General features: G+C 37.8%; 1 protein-coding gene across 9 annotated transcripts in view; it reads right to left on the bottom strand.

Moving 5' to 3' along the window:
• LOC132110656 (stromal membrane-associated protein 1-like) overlaps window positions 1–23,885 on the bottom strand; it is a 111,453-nt gene that overhangs the window by 73,387 nt on the left and 14,181 nt on the right. For 3 of the 9 annotated variants that reach the window (XM_059517447.1, XM_059517448.1, XM_059517451.1), the window contains exons 2-4: window positions 14,218–14,351; window positions 11,737–11,822; window positions 7,202–7,277 (exon numbers count right to left, since the gene is read on the bottom strand). In XM_059517447.1, the coding sequence (XP_059373430.1) occupies window positions 7,202–7,277; window positions 11,737–11,822; window positions 14,218–14,351 (296 nt within the window). Of the gene's footprint in view, window positions 1–701; window positions 774–7,201; window positions 7,278–11,736; window positions 11,823–14,217; window positions 14,352–23,885 lie in introns of all 9 variants that reach the window. The other 6 variants (XM_059517442.1, XM_059517443.1, XM_059517445.1 and 3 more) reach the window with 3 other exon arrangements.

Genomic DNA, 23,885 nt, shown 5'->3' with positions numbered 1-23,885 from the left:
ATTTGTCTGCTTACATGGCACACACAAATGCACGTATCCGATTCATATCCGATTTATTACCACGTATGAATGAGGCCTGAATCCGATCTGAGAACATCAGAATCCATGCATTTTTTTCCTGCTTACACGTTCACCGGTCATATCCGATCTGTGCCACATGAGGAAAAAATCTGAATTGGGTCACTTGAACCATGCAGTGTAAATGGGGCCTAAGACAGAACTGTGATAAACAACCACTTCATAAAATCGCATAATAGAGGGGTGAACCCTTTTTTGTTTTTTATAAAAACTCACTAATAGGTTTAAGCTAAATGTCGGTAATTGTTTGGTTTGTTTTCTTCCTGCTTAAAGCTAAATAGTAAAGTACATTGACATTTAGATAGCTTCAGCCAGTGACTAAAGACCAGAATACCAATTTTGATTGCATTAAGTCTTAAAAATGTGTTATTTCTTCATATTTAGTTTTTTTTATGGATGCATACTTCAAAATGTAGCAGCAAACCGGTACGCAATTTGGACATGTTTGGCATATTTTTAACACAATATCATCTGAAATGGAATCATTCTAAACTAGCATACCATTTAGGAAGGAAAGTATGCAAATTGGGATGCATCCTCGAGAATGCAGAGCACACGCACAGCACCACAATCAGTGAACCGCACAGATGAGCACGGCACAGAGAAGCACAGCGCTACAGTACCTCCAGTTTGCTTTTCTCAGCTGCTTGCGAAGAAGGAGATGATACTGAAGGCAAAGCAGCATCAGAGGACTTCTGCAGGGGCAGAGGAGAGAGAGAGGACGAGAGGCAGTAAGCAGTTGAAATAGAATGAGAGAGAAGAGATAAAAGTAGAGGAAAAGAGTGGAAGAAGAGAAATCAGAATTAATAGGCTGCAGCGATCACTATAGAGTGACTAATTATTAAGCCTGTGGGAAACTGGGAAAAGCAACATTTATATTACTGATACATTCACACACATCTGAAAACTGCAAAAACGCAACTTTATTCATCAGTATTTCTGCCAATTTTTAAGCAAAAAATAAAACATTGTTAGAACAAATTCACTTGTGAAGCAAAATCACTTAAGATATTAAGACACGTCTTCAGAGAATATATCTTGAGAATTAAGTTTGTTTGTTAGCCCGTTTCTCCTGTAAACCTCAGTAAAATGTATGATTAAAAAGCTAAACATTTTCTTGCCAGAGGGGTAAGAACTCAATTCAAGATATATATATTTTTTTGGAAATAACTAGTTTTACTTCAAGTGAATATATCCTGTTATAAGGATGCTTAAGTATTTTAACAGGGAAACAAGACTAGTTGCTCTTATCAGCAGTCACATCTATCATCAAGGAAACATTTGGTGGGTAAAAATAGCCCAGACTTTTCCAGATGTTCCAGAAGACTCCACAAATGTAAGGAGTGAGACCATCTGCCTAATCTGTACTCAGAGTTTGTCAATCTCCATAGCCAAGACTGCCTCAAATCAACAGAATTAGCTCAAAGGTGTAGACACTGCAAATAACAGCATCAATCAGATGGCGATGTTTGAAAAGCTTGCCCGTACAGTATATGTTCACATATGCGTATATAAAAGCTCAGCAAAGTTCAATAATATCGATTTCTATTTTCAGTTCAAAACACCTTAAGTGGTTCAATTAATGCTTGCATAAAAGACTGCACAAAGGTTATAAAAAAACACTTTTTTAATTTTGAAAAAGCTATTGTTATTTGAACAGGGATATGAAACATTCAAAATCCCATTTAGCTGCTGTTTAGTTATCAAAGCAAAAAGAACAAAAAGGCATAGCAGTTGATGTTCAACAAGGTGTGTGAGAACTGCAAGCTAACAACTGATGCCTTTTGACTCATAATTAAGTCATGTTTTGAGTCCACTTTAGTGTTATATCGATTGCAACAGCGGCTTCAGAGTGCAATCCTAAAGACAGAATGCTGAAGATAAAGGCTGAAAATACAGATCCTCTCTAATCGTGCTCTTCCTTCTAATTTTACCTTCCTATGATTAATGTATTCTGTGAAATACCAAAATAACACTGTATTGGTTGAGGAAAAAACTCCATATGTGCTTTCAGCATGAATATTATTGGCTCTGTGCCAGATAAACGGCTCGGCTTATTCAGAGTCCCACAAAGCCTCTTTCTCTTTGGGCAGGAGAGAGAGGAAGAAAGGGCATGGATGTGTCAGGGCCAAGTTTCTTACTCCATTTCTGCATCATCACTTAAGTGACAGCACAAACCCTACCATAAAGAGAGAGAGAGAGAGAGAGAGAGAGAGAGAGAGAGAGAGAAAAAACTGACAGACAGAGAGAAAGGAAGAAGGTGCAGTGGAACATATGGAGAAATAGAGGAAAAAGCAGCACGGGTGAGTTAGTAAAAGGAATGGACAGGGTTAGCTCAAATAACAGCATTTTGTTGCATAATGTTGATTATAAAAATGTAATTTGTCTTGACCATGTCATTGGCACTTTCTTGTCTATGTTAGAATTTTTTTATTTGTATAGATTATTTATGAGAAATCATTTAAATAAAACATAAAAAAAATTTAATGGCAGAATTTACAGTTATAATGAATTGTTAAGTTAACCAAAGCATTAATCACCTACTCAAGAAAATAAGTAGCTAACTGGTTTAGCTGTCAAAAAATAATTGTTAGATTATTGACTAGATAAAAAATAAAAAATTGATAGATTAGAAATAGAAACAGCTAACAGACAGGGACTACAGGCCACAAAACTCTATTTCTGATTTCATGAGGTCTTTAAAATTTGTTATTACTTATCTTTTAGGTTTTATGGTTTTATTTCCTCTCTGTCTGTCCGTTTTAAAAAATATAGTAGAAATAATAGAAACATAATATAATTTGAAGTGCATTAATTCTCATAATTCTATATTCTATCCTGGGTTACAGTGAGGCACTGACACTGAATGGGGCCAATCCTTAAATGTTAAAATTGTCAGTTTTTCAAGCATAGTCACATGATGTAGGGTTGGCCGATGTCTACCAAACTGTCCACAGTGAAACATCACGATGGACGATGACATCGTGGGGATCGCTAGATGGCCATCTGCCAAAACATTCAAAACAATTATTGATAGTGAATATTGATAGTCACATCGCAGGATGTGCGATGTAGGCTGTCGTAGTTGATCCGTTATTCTTTAACTGTACGGGCCAGCTGCTCCCCGGCCCTTGACGAATGTGATTCGCGGAGAGAGCGCGAGAGAGAGAGAGAGAGAGAGAGAGAGAGAGAGAGAGCATGCGAGAGAGAGAGCGCGCGAGAGAGAGAGAGAGAGAGAGCGTGCGAGCGAGCCCCGGCCACAAGCTCACTTCTTCAAACAACACGAGCGCTATCTTGCTCTCTCTCCCTCGTGCATATTAATCAACTGACACGATGGTGACGATGTTTAAATCATTTAAAATGAGAATGTAAGTGTGCTCACCCCATTTTGGTTTGTAAGAAAAATTTAGATTAGATTTCATATCGCAATATATAATCGCAGAAAAATAAAATATCGCAATGTCATTTTTTCTCAATATCGTGCAGCCCTATGAAATGTTGTATCAAATTTCAGAACGTGCCATGACGATGTCATGCCATAATTCCTAGAACGTCTGCAAAAATAATGATTTATACAGCTTTACAGATCAAATAATACATGCTTAACAGAAAAATTCATGCTTTAATAAAACTAGAAGCTTCCATAACTTCCATTGTAGGTGCCTAACAGTAACATTATTTTTTATTTTTCTGGTATTCAACACAAGTCACAAATGCTTTCTGTTGAGCTTAAATAATATTAAACCCAGAATATTCCTTTGGAGCAGGTGACAGTGGAGAGGGAGTTTTCAGAAAGAGGAAGGGACAAGAAGACAGATGACTATCCTTTTGTTCCAGTATGGAAGTAGTGCTGTCAGCAGCATGTGTCCACAGAGCTCAAGTTGAACAAGTAGGTCCATTATAGCCTGAGTTAGCACAGAACTGTCCAGACCGGTTCATTACCTGCTGATGGATCTGCCTCATAATCTGCTTTTATTTGGTTAGCATCAGCACTATGCTTCACAGCAGCATGAGCCCATATTCATTAGAGAGCCATTAAATAATACCACACAGTACTCCTACTCTTTCCTCCCAATCCCTTTAATACTACCGTGCCCGTCTGGGGAAATAAGTCCAGAATGGAAAGCAGCAGGAGATGAAGAGAGGTGGTCAATAAGCAGAGACCGCAATCAGCCCGAAGTGTGAAGGGAGAACCGATCTCCATCTTAATGCAGCTGCAAGCGTGAAGACTCCCATACTCTCAAAGAAGAAACAGCATCAGTGTGAGGTCCAAAGGTCTCCAGCTTTTTAGCTGAGATGTAATAGAAGGAGCGGACAGCTAAATGCAGTGCAAACGGCCAAGCGGGCCAGGTCACTTGGGGCTGAATGAGGCTTAGATGACTGCAGTGTGAAAAGAGACAGAAATATGAGAATTGGCCAATCACTGGCTGTGGAAGGCTGAAGCTATAATTAGTTACGCTCCGATATCTCATTCACACATTCACACTCATAGACAGTTCTATGGCACAGTTTTCTAAAAAAACAAATCTAGTTACACACACCATAGCAGAACTGAGCCTGTGATGTTCATGTTCCTTTCGTCTTTTATATATTCCATTCTTGGTATTAAAAACGGTCCACTGAGATCCTTCTTTTTGCACATTTTCCATGGTTCATAAACTTTGATCAAAATAATAATAAAAAAAAAACACTTTGGAAATGGGGAAAAAAACATGTTTTGAAGACAAGGAAGTGCAGAACGCTTAATATCCGTGGACATTTATTTTCTGAGGTTCCGCTTCGCTGTTGAATTCACACACACACAATCATTTAAATGGTGCGAATCAGCAGGGAGGGAACATGACTACAGCATGCTGACTGGTGATAAGGCTTTCAATAAGACATTTATTCTCCATCCACTGCCACAGAAAAACACACAGAACTTTCATTACTGCCACGAGACGGGAAGACAAGGAGCAGGAAAGAGAGGGAGCTGGAGCTTGTTTTAGTAATTGAAGCAAGGAAAGGCTGCAATATTGCATTTCTCTCCACCTGGGCTGGAAACAGGCAACTATTGATTTCTTTTCTTTTCTTTTCTCTTTTTATTTTTGGCCCATCTGCCCATCAGATGCCTCCATTCTAGGCTTAGAGTCAATGTCAGGGTCACATGACTAGAGTTCAGCATCTATGTGGCAAGTTGTGTCACCAGGAAGTGATCAAACCAGGTACCAAAGCTGAGACAGATACTACCACTCAAAAAATAAATAAAAAATACAAAGTTTGAGGTCAGAAAATGTTAAGGATACATTAGATCAATTGTGACAGTACAGACAATGTTACAAAAGATTTCAATAGTCGCATCAGTCCAAAAATAGGTCATGACGAGAAAAAAAACATGTCAAACGTGTCAAAGATCTGTTTTTATAGAAAAGGGGGGAAAAAGCTATACTAAACAAAAAATTATTAAATGAAACTTAAACCATAATCAAGTTAACCGTCCAATCAAACTATAGTACTTCTGTGTAAATTTATTTCACTGGGTCAATGTTTGATTTTTTGCTACATTTTCATTTTTTTGGTTTTCTGTACAATAAAAATGCTGGTACTGTGTCAGCCTACCACTTGATGCTTCTGAAGCAAAAGCATTTGAGTTATTTTAGTTACATTCATATAGTATTATAGTACCAACTCCATTTTTTGGATTAGCTTTTATTTCATATATTTTCTGTTTTCTTTTTGATTTTAGTAATTTTTATGTGCTTTTCAGTTAACAGACCCCTCCATAAACTAAGCAAAATGCCTTAAACTGATAATTAATTTTTTTAAATAATTTATTTGCATATAAAAGCCGCCGGATAAGGACGACCTGGAATCATAGTCTTTCTTCAGGCAATGCCTCACTGTTACAGTGCAGCAACACAACACACCATAATTTGCATTTTAATTAAATTAAGGTTTTGTTTTTGTTTTTTGACAGACCAATGCTGCTCTTATATATGTCTAGTTTGTCACTCTTCAGTCAACAGCTCACCACCATCACATTGACCTCTGCCGAAATCTGATTGGCTGTCTTCTGCAGGCAGGGGCTTTAATTGGCTGGCTCAGGCAGGCGTGTCAGAGAAAGGCAGAGCTCTGCTTGGGTAGGCTTAAGTAGAGAGAGAAATGTAATGGGACAGGGCAGCTTTGCAGAGTTTGATCGAAAACCTTTCACAGTGCAAATTAGTTTCAGTCACTACTGATCCCAAGCAATCAGAAAAGGCCAAAAGGAGGCTGTTTGTTTAGACTGCTTACGATCCTCAAGCATTCTCATGATCCTAAGACTTGCACAGCACTCTAAGGATGGTCAATTGCTACTCCTTGTGGTGTTTCTAAAGATTTGGTCAACATAAACATTAAACAGAGAGGAAGTCCCAGAAAGTCATTTAACATAAGTAAGAGTGTATTAATTGGCTGCTGGCTCCTGTCAATCAATTTCCAATGCGTAAAGCACAGCTGCAATTCACCAGGCTGTTCAATGTGAATTTGAGGTCTCAGTGATCAGAACAACTGGCCGCCAAAACAGGCCTTCCACACATAAAATAGACAGTAAACTAAAGTAAACACTAGAGCTAGGTACTTCCAACTGGCTCACGATACAGCGTTATGATTCAATATACTGCAATGCATCACAAAATCAAAACTAAAGGCATGATCTGCAACCAGATCTGAAAGATTACTTTCAATCTTGTTCGCACAGACTGCTTTACTTCTGTCCAGTACAATACAATGTATGTATGTATGTATGTATGTATGTATGTATGTATGTATGTATATATATAGAGAGAGAGAGAGAGAGAGAGAGAGAGCTTGCTAGCAGGTTTACTTAAACTATAGGACATGATATGAATTCAAATATGAATAAAGAAATTCTGGTAGAGAGATCTATATAATCAATGCATTCTGTGAGAAAGAATCACACTATATATTTTAGATAAATTATTGTATTGGCTTAGACTTGGTACACACTGGATTAGTTAGAAGTGATTTAACTGCTGAGAAATTATAGATGGTGTGATCACAAACCTGGGAAATACTGCTGTGCCACACACACACAAACAAAATAATGCTTGATAGCAACAGTGGATGAGTGCATGCTGATACTCACAACTGTTCCATTGACATTGTTTTTATCGTAGTACTTCTTCCTCTCGTACTTGTCCCTGATGAAGAACTCCACAGCTCTGAAACATTGCTCAGGAAAATTGAAATATTGATGGCTTACGACTAAAACAAATTATATTAAAAATCACAGCATTTAAACAAGCATGGCATGCATTCACTAATTAACCTGAGAGGTTGTAAGAGACATGGAGAAGCTTGATGCTGACTGCTAACTAGCCGTCTATACATTTTTAAAACCCATGAAATGGCTTGACTTTATGTGCTATATAACAACAAGTTTTGATAGCATATAAATCTCATTATGATGCACATCTATGACAACAAAGCACACAGATCGAAAGCCACAAAACTTGTTTTTTTAAAGGGGTCTTTAAATCTCGGTCTTATTTTTTAAAAGTTGATCCAAGGCCCAGTTTGAAACTTAGCATTCTGCATCTTGAAAGAAAATAAATAAATAAACCAGGATCTCACAAAGATGGCCCAAATCCTCCCAAGCCTGTTTTTTCTTCTTTTCACAGGAAACACATGCGCACAGAGTGGGGCCACAGACAAATCAAAACACATGCTCTCTGAATCTCACTCCCTGTTAACAGTGTGAATTTATACAGCGACAGTAAGATGCCAAGGACCGGTTAACGCAGCTTTATTGGATTTATACTCTCATGAATCCCTGATCACAATACAATAATGCATCTGATGAAATATGGATCAGGGTGAGGAAGCAGGTGGCAGGATGACAAAGAATGCAAGAAAGAGAAAGAGAAAAGACAGGGGTGAGTGAAAAAATCCTTGTAGCATCCTCAGTACAAAAGATCAGCGTTTCTCAAACTTGTGGTCTGGGAAGAATTCCAAGTGATCCATGGAGGACCAATTTTAAACAATATAACTAAATAAAATACATTACGATTCAAAAGTTTGGGTTTGGTATGTTTTTTTAATGTTTCTGAAAGAAGCATGGTACCAAGGCTGCATTTCTTACAATTTAAAATAACTTTACATGTAAAATAATAGATTTGTAAATGTCTTTTATTCATATGATTGCAGCAAAGCTGAATTTTCCAGTCTTCTGCATCACATGATCCTTTAGAAATCATTCTAATATGTAGATTTCTTTTTTATAGTTTAATTTATTTGGATTTTATAATGTTATAAAAGATTTGTCTTCTGTAATCCATTTAATACATCCTTACTGAATAAAAGTATTAATTTCTTACAAAATAAATAAATAAATAAAACTTACTGACTTATGAACAGTAGTCTAATTCTAATTATCAAAAGCACCAGCACTGAATTAGCCATTTGATTAATAAACCCATATTTTTAGAGAGGAACAAAATATATTTTGCTGTTAGTGTCAACAAGGCAAAATAATAATAATAATAATAATAATAATAAGCATCCATCAAAATGCTTTAATGTCTAAACATTATATGTGTGTGTGTGTGTGTGTGTGTTTGTTTTAATATAATTTTAGCTCCGTTGCTTTAATGATTATACTGTACCGGTTATACCACAAACCCCTCTTGAATTAGTTCCATGCGTCTTTACATTCATAGTCTTTAAAGGTGCCATGTGCAAAAATTGAGCTAAAAATATTTTAAAAATTACCTACACGCATCAAAAGTATGAGAAGAAATAAGGGCGATGATGTCATTAAAAAAATGTAAAGTTATAGTGCTGCAGAGATATCAACCTTAATTAGCAGTAGCATTACTAGCCCCGGCCCGACAGGTGTTGTAATACCAGTTTCGGCCATGGGAGGCGGTATGCGGGCAACATAACCACCAGCCAACCTGCAATACACGAATAACTCGCACGGCTTGTGGGCGTAATCTAACCTGATGTCAATCAAGCGGAAGGATGGTTGAAGCCCTTGGCAAGAGACCACCACCCGCTACAGGGAAACAACCGCGCTCGGAAACACAAATCAAATCCGATAAGAAAAGGAGCCGAACCAGAGTAAACATCGGCACTGCTTTCAATCGCTGGAGACAACTGATGGACCTGAAACAAATGAGGTTCGACACCGAACTTGCAACATTTCTTTTGGATTGGTAAGTTAGATGCTGTTAGTATTTCGCTAGAAGTTTGTTTTATATGTTTGTGTATTTTTTTCGGGAAGTTATAACATAGAAATGTATCGAAGGCTGTTCTTTAAACGTGCTAATGTTAGCGATGGCTAACCGTAGCTGCGTTTGATAATTAGCTAGCTATAACTTACCCATATTTTTATATCATAAGTAACCTGCTCTGTCTAGTCTGTTGGTCTCCGTGTCCTCTTTGCTTCGTGGTTTTTCTGTACGTGAGAATGTGTGGCGTGAAAGCGTGTGAAAAGAGTCAATTGCGTGTGTCTCACGGTGAATGCTTGAGAGTTGGCAGCTCTGGTTACGTTGGTTGGCGCTAGCTTGGTCAACATCAGCTGTCTGATGTTGACCAATGATGTTGACAGAATGCTGTCTGTCAAATTAATTTAATTCCAATAATGTGTATATACAACTCAATGTAATATGAACAAAACGAATATGAACATATTCACTGGTAAAGGTGAAGGGGAGTAGCTTGAAGATGTCATGTTTCAAAATCACTTGACATCACCCAACGTTCCTCTGGAGGCAAAACGTCCTCTTATAGCAGCGGTTCTCAATTCCAGTCCTCGCGCCCCACTGCTCTGCATATTTTGCACGTTTCTCTTTGTTAACACACCTGATTCAGATAATCAGCTCGTTAGAAATGAACTCCGCTGAATATGGCTGAATATCCTGTGATGACCACTTCGCAGGGCACTTATGTTCGAATAGAACAAATGTCTGAAGTGCTAAGAGAAACGTTCAAAATGTGCAGAGCAGTGGGGCGCGAGGACTGCAATTGAGAACCGCTGTCTTATAGGCTTCGGCTATGCTCTAGGGTTGTTGTGAAGGTAGGGGCGGAGCATAGAGACTATGCCGTTTCTCGTTTGTTACTCTAGAGTAGACCAATTCACTTTATTGAGGCATACTGCCCCCATCTGGTATGGAATGTGGAGTATGACTTGATTTTTTTGCCAGATATGACAGATGGCACCTTTAAAGCACCTATCTTCAATGTATTGCGAGACACTTGAGAGTTTTCAGTTCTGCTGTGCTCCGTCTACTGTTTCTGAACGCACAAACATATGTAAATCAGGCCAGTCCTGTTCCTGGAGATATACCTTCTTGCAAAGTTCAGCTCATACCCTAATCAAACACACCTGAACCAGCTAATTAAAAATCCTTAGGAACGCTTAATTATGCAGGGCTTCTTTAAGACGATCAGTTGTGTAGAGCTTCAGGCACCTAGACAAGACGATTTTGAAAATGTGGAGATTTGCACATTCCTAAGCTTAAAATGGAAAAGATGCTTTGTTGCATCACACCGAGTTAGGACGTGATGCAAAAGTTACAGAGAGAAGCCGGGAAGAAAGATTATGCATAAAAAGCAGCACTGGCATCAACAAGAGAAAGTAAAATGAGTTATACAATACATAAAAAAAGAGACTCAAAAATATGAGAAAACCATAAGAACACCAAATGAAGGTACCTATTGTGAACGGCCACAATGAGCAACAGAAAAGAGAAAGAATGATTTGACATTTGTAAAACCTTTCCATTAGAGAGATCACGAGAGGGAAGCAGTGATAAGTGGAAAATGAGAAAGAGTGAAAGACCCCCACACTGGTGCACAAAAGATCCGCATTTCCATCTGAAGAAAGCACACCTGTGATAAAGCAAATTCCATCAAAGCCGGTTTGTGGAGGAAGCTCACCTCTGCCGTCCAGATTTATCCATTTTGACAGTTAAGAATATTGTACCTCGTCGGTCAGCATACAAATGAAGCCCTTTCCATATCCACACCAAATGCGGGAGCGCTGATAACAGGACGCGGATGCCAGGGAAATTAAATTAGGGTTTCTGAAGGCGCCAATGAGGAGAATATGGAATTATCCAGGCCGCCAAACACACCCAATTAGACTGATGTGTGAAATGGGACGGAGGAGGATACCCGAGGCAAGAGGGATGAAAAACATGAACTGACTTCCTGTTAGGCCTCAGCGGTGAGGTAGTTCCTGTTCAGCTCTGCTGTGTGTGAAGGTGCTGAAAACAGCAGCTGTTTTCTCTAAATCTCATGAGGTGTGAAGTCACACAGGCTTCTGTCTGCCACATTCACCAACATTACACCGGGAATTTCCAACTGCTTTTTAATTTTGTATACAAAGCTCACGATGGAATTACAGGTACAACAGTTTGAGTTGTTGTGACAGAACTGAAAAATGAAACATATAAATCACTAATTTATTTGGATCTTCCTCAAAGTATTGCGCAATTTTTAAAAACACTACCCATCATATTTTTTTGGAAGTTAGTTACTTTAATCGTACCAACCCTCTGCAGGCGACCAAGAATGAATCTGTACCACACACTAACCTCAGCCTCTAAGTAGACATAAATGTAAGCATAATGTAATGACAATTACAAATGAAAATACAGGTAGACTCAAGGATACTGGTCAGTTTGCGGCCGTCTGAAGTTTTCTGGGAGATGAGCTTCATACAGATGTCTTGCTTTGGTGTTGCCCATGCTCTGCACACTCTAAACAGAGAAAGACAGACAAAAAAAAAGAGATTACAGGTGAAAAAGAGGAACAACACAAACCATCCATTTATTCCAAAGTTCATCCTAAAGGAGAAAATGCAAGAACCTAAATAAGTAAATAAAATTATAAAAAAAAAAAAAAAAAGTTAACACACATCAGAGCTCAAGTACCCCAAAAATCACACATTTTATTTTAAGCCACATATTAAATGTTAGAAACTAATATTTTGATATACTTTGTATTATAAATGTAATATTATGTAAAATATTATAAAAGATATTTTGTATTATAGTTTTTTTTACAAAAATATTGTGAATGTTTTATTTCAGCTGTAAACTCACAATTAATTCACAAACACACTTTCACAGTTTTGTCAACATGTCCCAAACTCATCTAGTGTACAAGTCCATTATTAAAATTACAGAAACTCAAAACATACAGCACAAAATCTTTATACGATCAATAAAAAAAATCATCAAGTTCAATTAATGTAGAAGCAGGTCATTTTAATAAGTATAATCTCTGAAACCGATGCATCTTTGTACAATGTTTCCCTTCACATAACTTAAAATGCATAAATGATGACCTTAGGGAAAAATGTTATGTATATATTATGCTGCTACGTATTCATTATAGACCCCTAAAAAGAGTTCTATTGATCTCTCTTTCTCTCTCAATGTCGAAGTACTGCAATGACCTCTAAATAAAGAGCGACCTCATTCATTCTTTGAGGTGGTGGAATTTGATTGGTTGCTGTGTGCACAATCACTGGGGCAACAGGAGTGATGGTGCAAAATATCTATACCGTGATTCATGCCACACATCACAGTTCCTAACTTCCCAATAAAGCTGGTGGTAAAATGCATGACCTTTTAACCTGAAACAGATTCAAAATAATAATAATAATAATTAATAAAAAAACTTTGGTTGCAAGCTCAGTTGTCTCTGTGAGTTTATGGCCTTGATTCTTAATTAAAAGTGTAATCGAAGCTATTTCGAACATATACAAATTACGCGCATTTGCATTATCAGTTTAATGTCACGTACATCAAAGTCTGTCAGAGACAAATTAATATGAGGATGGATCAGACTGAAGGAAGAGAAAATGCTGAAAAACAGACAAGTAATTACCCATCAAGAATTAATTATCCATCCAAAACGTCAATTAATATGTAAAGGGGAGATCATTCGCCATCGTCCTCAGTCATCTCTCCTAACTCTGTTTAATGTGGTAAGTGAAATTTGATGTACTGTAAACCGTTTTTTCAAGCCTTCCTAAAAACCCCTAAAAACCCCTAAAAGCCCCCCTAAACCCCGATATTTGAAGGGTTTGCAATTTGGATAAAAAACATTAATTTGGCAAAAACATGCAAAGAGATATCAGCAATTTTATCTCTACATTTTTATATTATGTTATGTGGAATGGAAATGTTAGCCTATATTTAAATAAAAGTAAAAAAAAAATATTAGGTAATAACATAATATAATATAATTTATAATATTATATATATTTAATAATCGCACTACAGCTTATAATGTTATGAGGCCTAAACTCACTTGTAAAATATTTATCTTAGTTTTAGCGTGTTTTAATTTCCTATTCATACTATAGATTTATAATATCAGTCTTTCTGTAAAATTAATCATTGGTCTCGACCGGAATATCAATATTGGAGCCTATACATTTCAGACAAAAATAAATTTACACTACCATTCAAAAGTTTGGGGTCATTTTTTTCTGGCTAAATTAATTATTTCATTCAACAATGATACATATATACATATATACATATATTAAAGTTAAATTAATTGACAACAATTAAGTGTCAGGGTAAATTATTTATAATGTTACAAAAGATTTCTATTTCAAATACATCCTGGTTTCTGCCTGAAAATAAACAACAACAAGCAAGCAAACAAAAAAGAAAAATTAATAAAAATAGTTAATAATAAGATATTTCCTGAGCAGCAAATCAGCATATTACAATTATTTCTGAAGGATCATGTGGCACTAAAGACTGGAGTAATGGCTGCTGAAAATTCAACTTTCATAAAAATAAATGGCATTTTAAAATAGCTTAAAATAGAAAACACTAATTTAAGATTGTAATAACGGTTTACAATATTACTGTTTTACTGTATTTGTTTTGTTCAAATAAAAGCAGCTTTGGTAAGTAAAAGTAACTTCTTTGGAAAACATTAAGACATTCTTCCAACTTTTTGAACAGTAGCGCATGTGATCAACAAATGTGAGACACTATGAAAGAGCAGTACTGCCTTAATCTGTTGAATGAGAGTTGGGTCATCAACAGGCCCCAAACATCCTGTTGAGCCCCAGAAGAAAGTGAAAGGCAACAAACATAGTGAAAAGTTACACAAAAACACACATACTTGTATCTGCTCGGGGGTCCATTGATCCAGGTTGACCGATTTGACACGTGATATATGCACTCCCAGATTCCGGTGTATTCCAGCACAGCGGATACAAATAAACACACCAAGATTCCAAGAGGCCCATCGAGGTCCTGCGGTGAAAGAGAGAGAAAAAGAGACAGATTTTAGACCTGCAGTAAAGCACTTCCCATTATCTGAAACCAATAACGCAATCATAACAGGCAGTGACAGAACAGTAGTTTAAAATATATCTTCTGAGTCGCGGAGCCCCTGTTCTGATAATGTGCTACCCGCTCAGATTACCTCCCATTGAAAAGACAGGTCGCACAAATCGATAGTAAAATATCTTACCTATCAGATTGTGCTACCAGCATCTTATTCATGTGGTTTGGGGATTTTGTTTAATGTCCATACCTACCCCTACCTAAACATACCCATCCATACCTACCTTTACCCTAAACATACCCTTAAAACAATGCAAATATATTTTTGGTAGCACATTCTGACAGGTAGCATATTTCGTCGGTACGCCGCCTCAAGCTTCGTCATGTAATTCTGCATTGCCATGGCTTCGAATAAACCAAATTGTGCTGTGATGCTGAAAACCAATATCTAAGCGATGGAATTTTGCAGTCGTAATAATAAAATTCAATCAGGATGAAGCGCCGGATGAATGCAGCAGGTAGCCCACCTGACTCAACAGTCGATAACTGCAGGAACCCAAATAAAACAGTGAAACTACATTGTGAGACTCCTGATCTCATCAACCACAGAAAAGAAGGGAGAAGAAAAATGTGAATTGTGCTACAATACAGACTGCATGTGATTATCTTAAGCCTGGTGTGCAATATTAAGCTCTCAGAAGTGACTGTAATAGCACGGGGTTGGATGATAGTGATCTGACTTCAGACGCTAACAAAAATAGAGATGTAGGTTGTGTATCTTTCAGTGAAAAGTTGCGCGTGGAAGCAAATGTATTGGGGGGTGTGGGCCCTGACAGCTCTAGGCTGGTCGGTTGGCATTGGTTAGGGCACTGCTCCTGACGCGCTATAAATCACAGGGTCCGCCCTCTTTGACTTTATCTACACCTGTCAGCCATCTTAGGACACTTCCAATACACTACCTCCGTCTCACTGCATGACGCCTGGCATGAGTTTACATGCTCATCAGGCAACAGTAGAGTAAACCACTGACCCTGGTAGCGCCACCCACACAGCTCCTGAATAGAAAAATCGCGCACACAGACGCACATACACTACAAGTACTGCCATTAGCATCACAAACAATACCGCACTGTTTCTTCACTTTTAAGCATGTTCATAATTTATCTTGCATGATTGCCCAGGATATTAATGGCTATCTTGCTTCTGTTCTGTGCTCAGATGACAAAAGAGGATGGGCGATGCGTGAACAAGCTGATAAGATTCCCCCAACGCGCTGGAAAAATTTTGGCGAAAACTGCGGTAATGAGAGAGAGAGTGGGTTTCCAGTCTCTTATCTCTCACCCACCCCAAACTACCATCCGGCTGGCTGTACAGGCTCCGTCTGCCACCCTCCCAGATTTATTAGCCCAATAAAAGGCTGCAAGATTGTGTCTCACACCGCTGCACCAGGAGCTGCATAACTCACCCACAATTAAAGAGGGTTAATTTGTCATTGACTGCCCCTCTATCCACACCCTCCCAGCTGGACTGATATGCTGCAGTGGGGACTGGATATGCTTATTTCAGGGTTCCCACACCTTCTGACTAATACATTTCCATAATTTATCTATGACTTTAAGGATTCCTCTTATAAATACTTTAATAGAAAACTCACTCACTAAGAATATTTTGCACTAAAGAATGAGGATTATCTAAAACAAATTATATGAACGCATGTTAAGATTCATTTCTATAGGGACTTTAGCACCGCTTTAGTTCCAGAACTAAATGTACAGTACTAAAGTACTGGGGCGATTTTGCGCAAACTATTTCCCAGTACCATTTAAAGGGTTGGATTCACACCGACAGTGTGTACTAGGACATGATGTAAGCCGGTCGACAGTGATGTCATTTGTGCGCGGCGTTCAACAACGTTAACAAAGAACAACGTTAACAACAGGAGGATGGAAGATGCTGTTATCGGAGCTGTGTTTTTGTTGTGTCTTACATGTTTCACAATAATGGACATGGAATGTCAACGTATACGTAAAGCGACTGAAAGAACGGAAAGGAGGACTAAGAATCTTCAACGACAACTGGCAGTTGCAAGTTGCAACAAGTGCCTGCACTTCAGCGTCCGCATATTTATCGCTGCTCATCATACTTGAGAAATAAGTTGTCACAATATTTACAGTGTATTGACACAGCTTTTTAAATCATGGCAGGTGAAGGCATTTTCGAACGCATCTGGCCAATGTCTACTTACATCACGGGTAGTACCAATTGTGCAGTTTAGACCCTGCTCTGAAGTAGGAGCTAATTTGGTTCTCGACAAAGGCAGTCCCGTACTAAAATCACACCTAGTTCCAGCGGTGCGAAAACGCCCAAAAGTGGGTAGTTCCACAATTAGTTCTGGTACTATGAAAGAGTTCCGGAGGAGCGAAAGGCCCGTATGAATTTCCCTGACTTGTGATTGGCTTATCTGAGACACAGGAGTGGGTAGCATAACCAAATTTTAGCCATTTTGTAGCAATTTTATATCACAGTAAAATTAAATAATAAAAAATATTACATACTTAGAACAATTTAATTAAAAAAAGCCAATTCAATTCAATAATTCAACATTTTACTAATTAAACATCTCTTTGGAAGATTCAAAATAACTAATGAATGTAAAACATCTGGCATCAACAGCTGTCTGACACTGTGTACCATTTAAGGTAAAAGATTTCTAACAGTACTAAATTATAAAAGATATTATTGGATGAGCCATATTGAAAATCTAACCACTGTCTTTCTCGCGGCACTGAAGTCAGACATGTCTACATAAACAGAAAGTGTCGTGATGGAGGGGAACTGGTAGAGGTTCCGAGCAAGACAGGTCATGACCTATGATCCCGTCTGAGCTTTTCCATTCTCCAAGGATGGATGACGGCCTCTAGTGTCCAAAAGGGGCAATTTCAGATTCTCAGATGTGACATGTCATCGTGGTCCACTTCCTCTCATTTTCCTCTTCCCCAGTCCATTCATTATCTCCACAGCTGGTCGCAGCAGATGTAGAGCGATGCGTACGAGCCCCTCATTCACCGTTCACTGGCTAATAATTCACCAATCATTCAACTCTATGAAAACTGCAAATGAATGCTGTAAACAAGTCCACGGTAAAAGGATGCAAAAGAGAAAGTGCTGTATAAAAAATTCCACAGAAAGGCTGAGGCGCACTATATTTAGACCTAAGGAGAACAAGCAAAGGATGCTTTCAGCAGCTGGATAGTGAGATAACATATTTTTGGGAAAGCCTACAAACACAGAGCACCCTGAGTGCGCGAGGCAGCCCTCCCCTGAAAACTCAATTAAAAGGCAGTCTAAATAAATTATTCATTGTCTAAACATCCAGTGCAGGGCTCGCTGGGACTTTGTGCATGTAGGTACAGCGGGAGATTAACAGTTGCCTCTGTGGTCCCCAGGTCTCTACCTACTTCACTGAGGAGGCAGCCTAGATTTATAAGCCTGTAACTCATTTGCCTGCATTGAACGCACATAAACAATGGGACACGGCCGATATAAGATGTGCCAAACACATGCACACACGTCATTTGTGCCATTGTAGCACCTGTCTCGCTGAAAATTGAGTGGCCACATCATTTCGTCAAAGTCACCTCAAGGCTACAAGAGAGCATTTGTCAAAATAAACAATAGTCCCTTCTGCCCTCCATCTTTCAGTTCTGGGGGAGTGGGTAACTGTGGCGATGAGAGCCCCTCACTCTCTTTACTTCCTTTCTAATCCCTCTCTGCCAAAGAGGGTGGAGAGAGAGAAAAGAAGGACAGAGGGAGAAAGAAAGGGATAAGAAGAAAAAACAGGAGAAGAGAGCGCCACTGTACTTCACTCAGAAACCTCAAAGAACTGGAGGACCCTCCAGCTATGCTCGGGTAATACTTCAAAAGGCTGGTGCTGATTGTACCCATCTGGTCCAGGGACAGAGGCCAGTTGTTGTGTTTCGGACCCCGCAATGCTGCCCTCCACTCCACCTGACTTGCTTTTAACAGCTGAATAGGAAAAAACTGTATAAAAAAAAAATAAATAAATAAAAAATAAAAAAAACCAAACTGTAAAACCTTGCCTGTATGTACAATAGAGAGGTAATCCAGTAGGGTATGTGGGGTATTATATTTTATAATATAACTGGTTTTACTGCATTTCTGATCAAATAAATGCAGCCTTGGTTAGCATAAAACATAAATATAAAATCAGATATAATTTTTATTTTATTTTCAATCAGGAAATCGGCAATAAAAAGCTGGAAAATATATAGGTATTATAATTATAGATGAAACTCCACGATGGCAATAAACTGACACGCCACATGTAATCAATTTACAATTTACAAGCCAGTGGTGATTCAATTGCCAAAAGTCCGTAGAGGGTTGTATAGTCTTTTTAAATGAGTGTTTTATATGTATATATATTTCCTGTGATGTATTGTATGGTGAAGCCACATTCTTAAAGCTGTAGCAATTTTCTTAAAGCTCACATTTTCCAGATTTTGTTCATTTTTTGGTCAGACATTTTCACTACTGAATAAACTGACACCAACTTGCCCAACAGGAAGCCTCTTAAGTTACAGCCACGTTTTTATTTGAGTCAAACTGAATATGGCATCAACCCTGCCAAAGGTCCATCAATGTGTGTATGCAGGTAACCCAGAATGCACTGCAGCAATGCTGGCCACATACACTCTAAGTGCAGTTCCACTAGATCAGTGCTTCCCAAACCTGTCCTGGAGGACCCCCTGCCCTGCACATTTTGTATGTCTCCCTAATCAGACACACCCAATTTAGTTCTTGCAGTCTTGCAGTAAACTTGCTTACTAGCACTAAACTATTTTAGGAAAGGCCTTTGCAAAGATTCATAAAAAATCCTTATACACCTTCTGTAGATTCGATTGATCACGAATGATTCATGCAAGCATATATGCATAAAGGCAGATCAGTGATCGGCGTGCTCCCTTCAAAATGAAAGTAACGTTAATCCTCTGCATCTTCAATGGCTCAGACGTCGGGAGTAAATGACGACTGCTATGTTCATTATTACATTTAACAACAAAACACCTCAATCGCTTAATTTTGCATCCGATGACCCCTTTAGTAGACTCTGTGTCTGTAAGTGTGTGTGTGTGTGTGTGTGTGTGTGTAACAGTAGGTTAGTAAAAAACAGGAAGTGGGGCTGCAGGAGCTTCCTGCGGTGGCCCTCTGCCTCGACTTCAGGTCCAAAGAGTGAATTGGCACAGCAGTCTGTCAAGCAAACACCTTAATGTGGGCACGTACACACATACATACCCACACTTTTGGACTGCATAAGGTCACCCATTGAGCATTAAAAAAGGTGATGGCAGAAAACGACAACATCACACAGAGAACACGGCACACATTCATCTCAGCCTGCACCTTTTCAACACTAAATTACAGACTGTGAATGTGCATGTATTTGTTATCCACAACTGGAGAAGAAAATGTGTCTGGTTATGTAATGGCAGAGTGTACAGTGGGGAATATGTGGCTCTGCCCCGTCCAGTGTGGATTCTATATATATACAGTACAGACCAAAAGTTTGGAGACATTACTATTTTTAATGTTTTTGAAAGAAGTTTCTTCTGCTCATCAAGCCTGCATTTATTTGATCAAAATTACAGAAAAAATAGTAATATTGTGAAATATTATTACAACTTCAAATAATAGTTTTCTATTTGAATATACTTTAAAAAAAAAATTTTATTCCTATGATGCAAAGCTGAATTTTCAGCATCATTACTCCAGCCTGGGGAAGTCGTGGCCTAGTGGTTAGAGAGTCGGACTCCCAATCGAAAGGTTGTGAGTTCGAGTCCCGGGCCGGCAGGAATTGTGGGTGGGGGGAGTGCATGTACAGTTCTCTCTCCACCTTCAATACCACGACTTAGGTGCCCTTGAGCAAGGCATCGAACCCCCAACTGCTCCCCGGGCGCCGCAGCATAAATGGCTGCCCACTGCTCCGGGTGTGTGCTCACAGTGTGTGTGTGTGTGTTCACTGCTCTGTGTGTGTGCATTTCGGATGGGTTAAATGCAGAGCACAAATTCTGAGTATGGGTCACCATACTTGGCTGAATGTCACTTCACTATTAAGTGTCACATGTAACATCCAGTCTATCAGATGATCATTTAGAAATCATTCTAATATTCTGATTTATTATGAGTGTTGGAAACAGTTCTGCTGTCTAATATTTTTGATGAATAAAAGGTTAAAAAGAACTGCATTTATTCAAAATAAAAATTCTAATAATATATTTTCTTTACTGACCAGTAGTGTATATTGTTATTACAAAATATTTATATTTTAAAAACATAGCCTCTTTGTTTTTTCTTTTTTTTTTTTACTTTTTATTCATCAAAGTATCCTAAAAAAGTATCAGAACTGTTTCCAACTTTGAAAATGAATCATCATATTAGAATAATTTCTAAAGGATCACGTTATAATGATCCTAAAAATTCAGCTTTGCATCACAGAAATAAATGATAATTTAAAGTATAATAAATTTAAAAACAATTATTTTAAATTGTAATAATATATCACAATATTACATTTTTTTCTGTATTTTTGATCAAATAAATGCAGGCTTGATGAGCAGAAGAAACTTCTTTCAAAAACATTAAAAATAGTAATGTTTCCAAACTTTTGGTCTGTACTATATATATATATATATATCTATATATATATATATATATATATAATGCAATTGAAGAAATATTAACAAAATAAATCAATTGCAAATGCTATTCTTTTGAACCACCAGTCATCAAATAATCATTTTCTTTCTTTCAACATTGATAATCTTAATAAATGCTTCTTGAGTAGCAAATCAGCATATTAGAATATCTATGATTCATTTGGCACTTAAGACCCACTTGAGTAATAACTGCTGAAAATCAGCTTTGCCATCACAGGTGTAAATTACATTTTCAAATATATTATTAACATTTAAAAGATTCAAAAAATCTTAAAGCTTGCAAATTCTGAACAGTAGTGCGAGTAATACAGTATATATTAGTGTTGTCACGGTACCAAAATTTCAGTATTTGGTACCGATACCAGTGAAAATCCACGGTTCTCGGTACCAATTTCGGTACCAAAGCAAAACACAAAAAATATGCTAATTAAAAAAAAAACTTTTTAGCACTAAAAATAAAACCAATGCCATTCTTTATACTTATTTACAATTGTGTTTAAAGTTTTTCTACAAGTTATATAATTATGAAAAACAGTAAACAAGTTTGACCCAAATTTAATTTGTCTTTTAATTTATGAAATTTAAACACATTTTATTTTTGGTAAATAAAGGGGATTTGCTATTAAAATTAAAACATGGAAGAAATATTGTGATTTATTTCTTTAAAAATAAAGTTGTATCATTTTTTTAAACAGTAGTAGCAGTATCACATACATTTTACTAAATAATAGTAATATTTCTAGCACAATGCCTTTATGTAAAAATTAACTTTTAGGCCTAGCTAATGAATGCATATTTGTCATTTTAACTGAACTTAAGACTGGTGGTGATGCTTAAGATATTTTTGGTAATTGAGGGTTTCTGTAAAAAAATAGTAATAGATCATATTAATTATTATTAAAAGATAATACTACTACTAATTCTACTATCATACTAATGTATATACAATGCACTATGAATTGATGAGCTGCTGAGTTCATGAATATTAATCACGTTGTCTGCGTTCGGTCAAACCGATTTGCTGAAATCAAAACAGGGACGGTAAGAGATCAGTGCCAACCAATGAAATTGCCATTTGAGCATTAGCTCCGCCCACTACCGGCGAAACCGGTATGTCTTCTGCTTGTTCGAAAATGAATATGAATAATTCTAAATGAACTACATTATTTTGACAGGAGAAGACAACAAAGAATAGTTTACATATAGCGTGTCGATTCAGCGTGGTAAGACTCTCGCTCTCTCTCTCTTTGCATGTGTTAGAAACAGCGCTATCAGTAAAGCGACGGTGAGTCGTGCGCCTTCACAAAGAGTTTACAGAGCATCAAATACAGGTGCACTGTGCGTCCACTGAGATGAACTGAAAAGTTCAGATCGCTTGATGGAGAGAGAACTCTGAAGCTCAGATGCTGAAATTAATGCAAGCGTCAAGCGCTTCAGTCTATGTAGTAAACAAACCCGCACGTCTCTGCCATTCTTTAATTCACACAGACACGCGCAGAACACGGATTCATATTTCAAACAACTTTTGCGGCTTAACATTTACAGATACTGGTCCATATGAAGATTTGATTTGATTAATTTATGCTAACTTTGACAAATTCCATGACTGTCCATATTAAAATGTAAGTTTCATTTTCATGACTGGATTTTGAGATTCCGTCCTCGTTTTCTGCTTCGCGGAAATCATAGCGCTGAACCGGGTTTGAACGGGACCTCGGTACTACCGGTACTTAAAGAAACCTGGTACCATCACATTTACATTTTTTTTAGTACAGACTTGGTACCGAAGTACCGGGTCTTTTGACAACACTAGTATATATATATATATATATATATATATATATATATATATATATATATATATATGGTATTGATAAGAATAAACGGTGTTTCATAAAAAGCAAAAGTGTGAATGTTTACTGAACATTTTTATACATATTTTAAACTTGCTAATTAAGGGTTATGCCTGTTGTTCAAAGAGTTCATGAGTTGCAAACAATAAAACCTGTTTGTTGTTGTGCTCATCCATGGTCTGAATAGCTTCATACATATACATTGTTTCTTTTCAAACAGTTGTTAGTTCTGAACAGTCGCAAATAGTGCAAAAGGGCCTATAAATAGGACAGAAGCATCCAAAATGGGCCATCCTAGCATCATGCATTATCCTGAACTTAAACCACCCATCTTCCACAGCACAGTATGGTAACACAACTAACTGGTGTTAGTGGGAGTCAAGGAATTTACTGGAACTGTAAAATTATGGTTTGCAGCGCCTGGGAGTATGTTCAGATCATTCCTATCCCCTGATCAAATAAACTCAAAAACTAAGTGTGAAACAGAAGTGCACCAAAAACGCACCAAGGAGATTGATCAGTCCGCCCCGGTGATGCCTAAGATACTTAAGGCAGTGGAAGTCGTGGCCTAGTGGTTAGAGAGTTTGACTCCTAACCCTAGGGTTGTGGGTTCGAATCTTGAGTCCACAATAACATGACTTAGGTGCCCTTGAGCAAGGCATAGAACCCCCAACTGCTCCCCGGGTGCCGCAGCATAAATGGCTGCATAAATGGCTGCCCACTGGGTGTGTGTTCACAGTGTGTGTGTGTGTGTGTGTTCACTGCTCTGTGTGTGTGCACTTTGGATGGGTTAAATGCAGAGCACGTATTCTGAGCATGGGTCACCATACTTGGCTGAATGTCACGTCACTTTTTTTTTTTTTTTTTTCAATAGAGGGGTCAGAAATGAAAGAGAAAGAGCAGGGGAGACA

Source organism: Carassius carassius, chromosome 30 (assembly GCF_963082965.1).
Source record: "Carassius carassius chromosome 30, fCarCar2.1, whole genome shotgun sequence".
Classification (NCBI taxonomy): Eukaryota; Metazoa; Chordata; class Actinopteri; order Cypriniformes; family Cyprinidae; genus Carassius; species Carassius carassius.
This window is presented reverse-complemented; position numbering and strand designations above follow the sequence as displayed.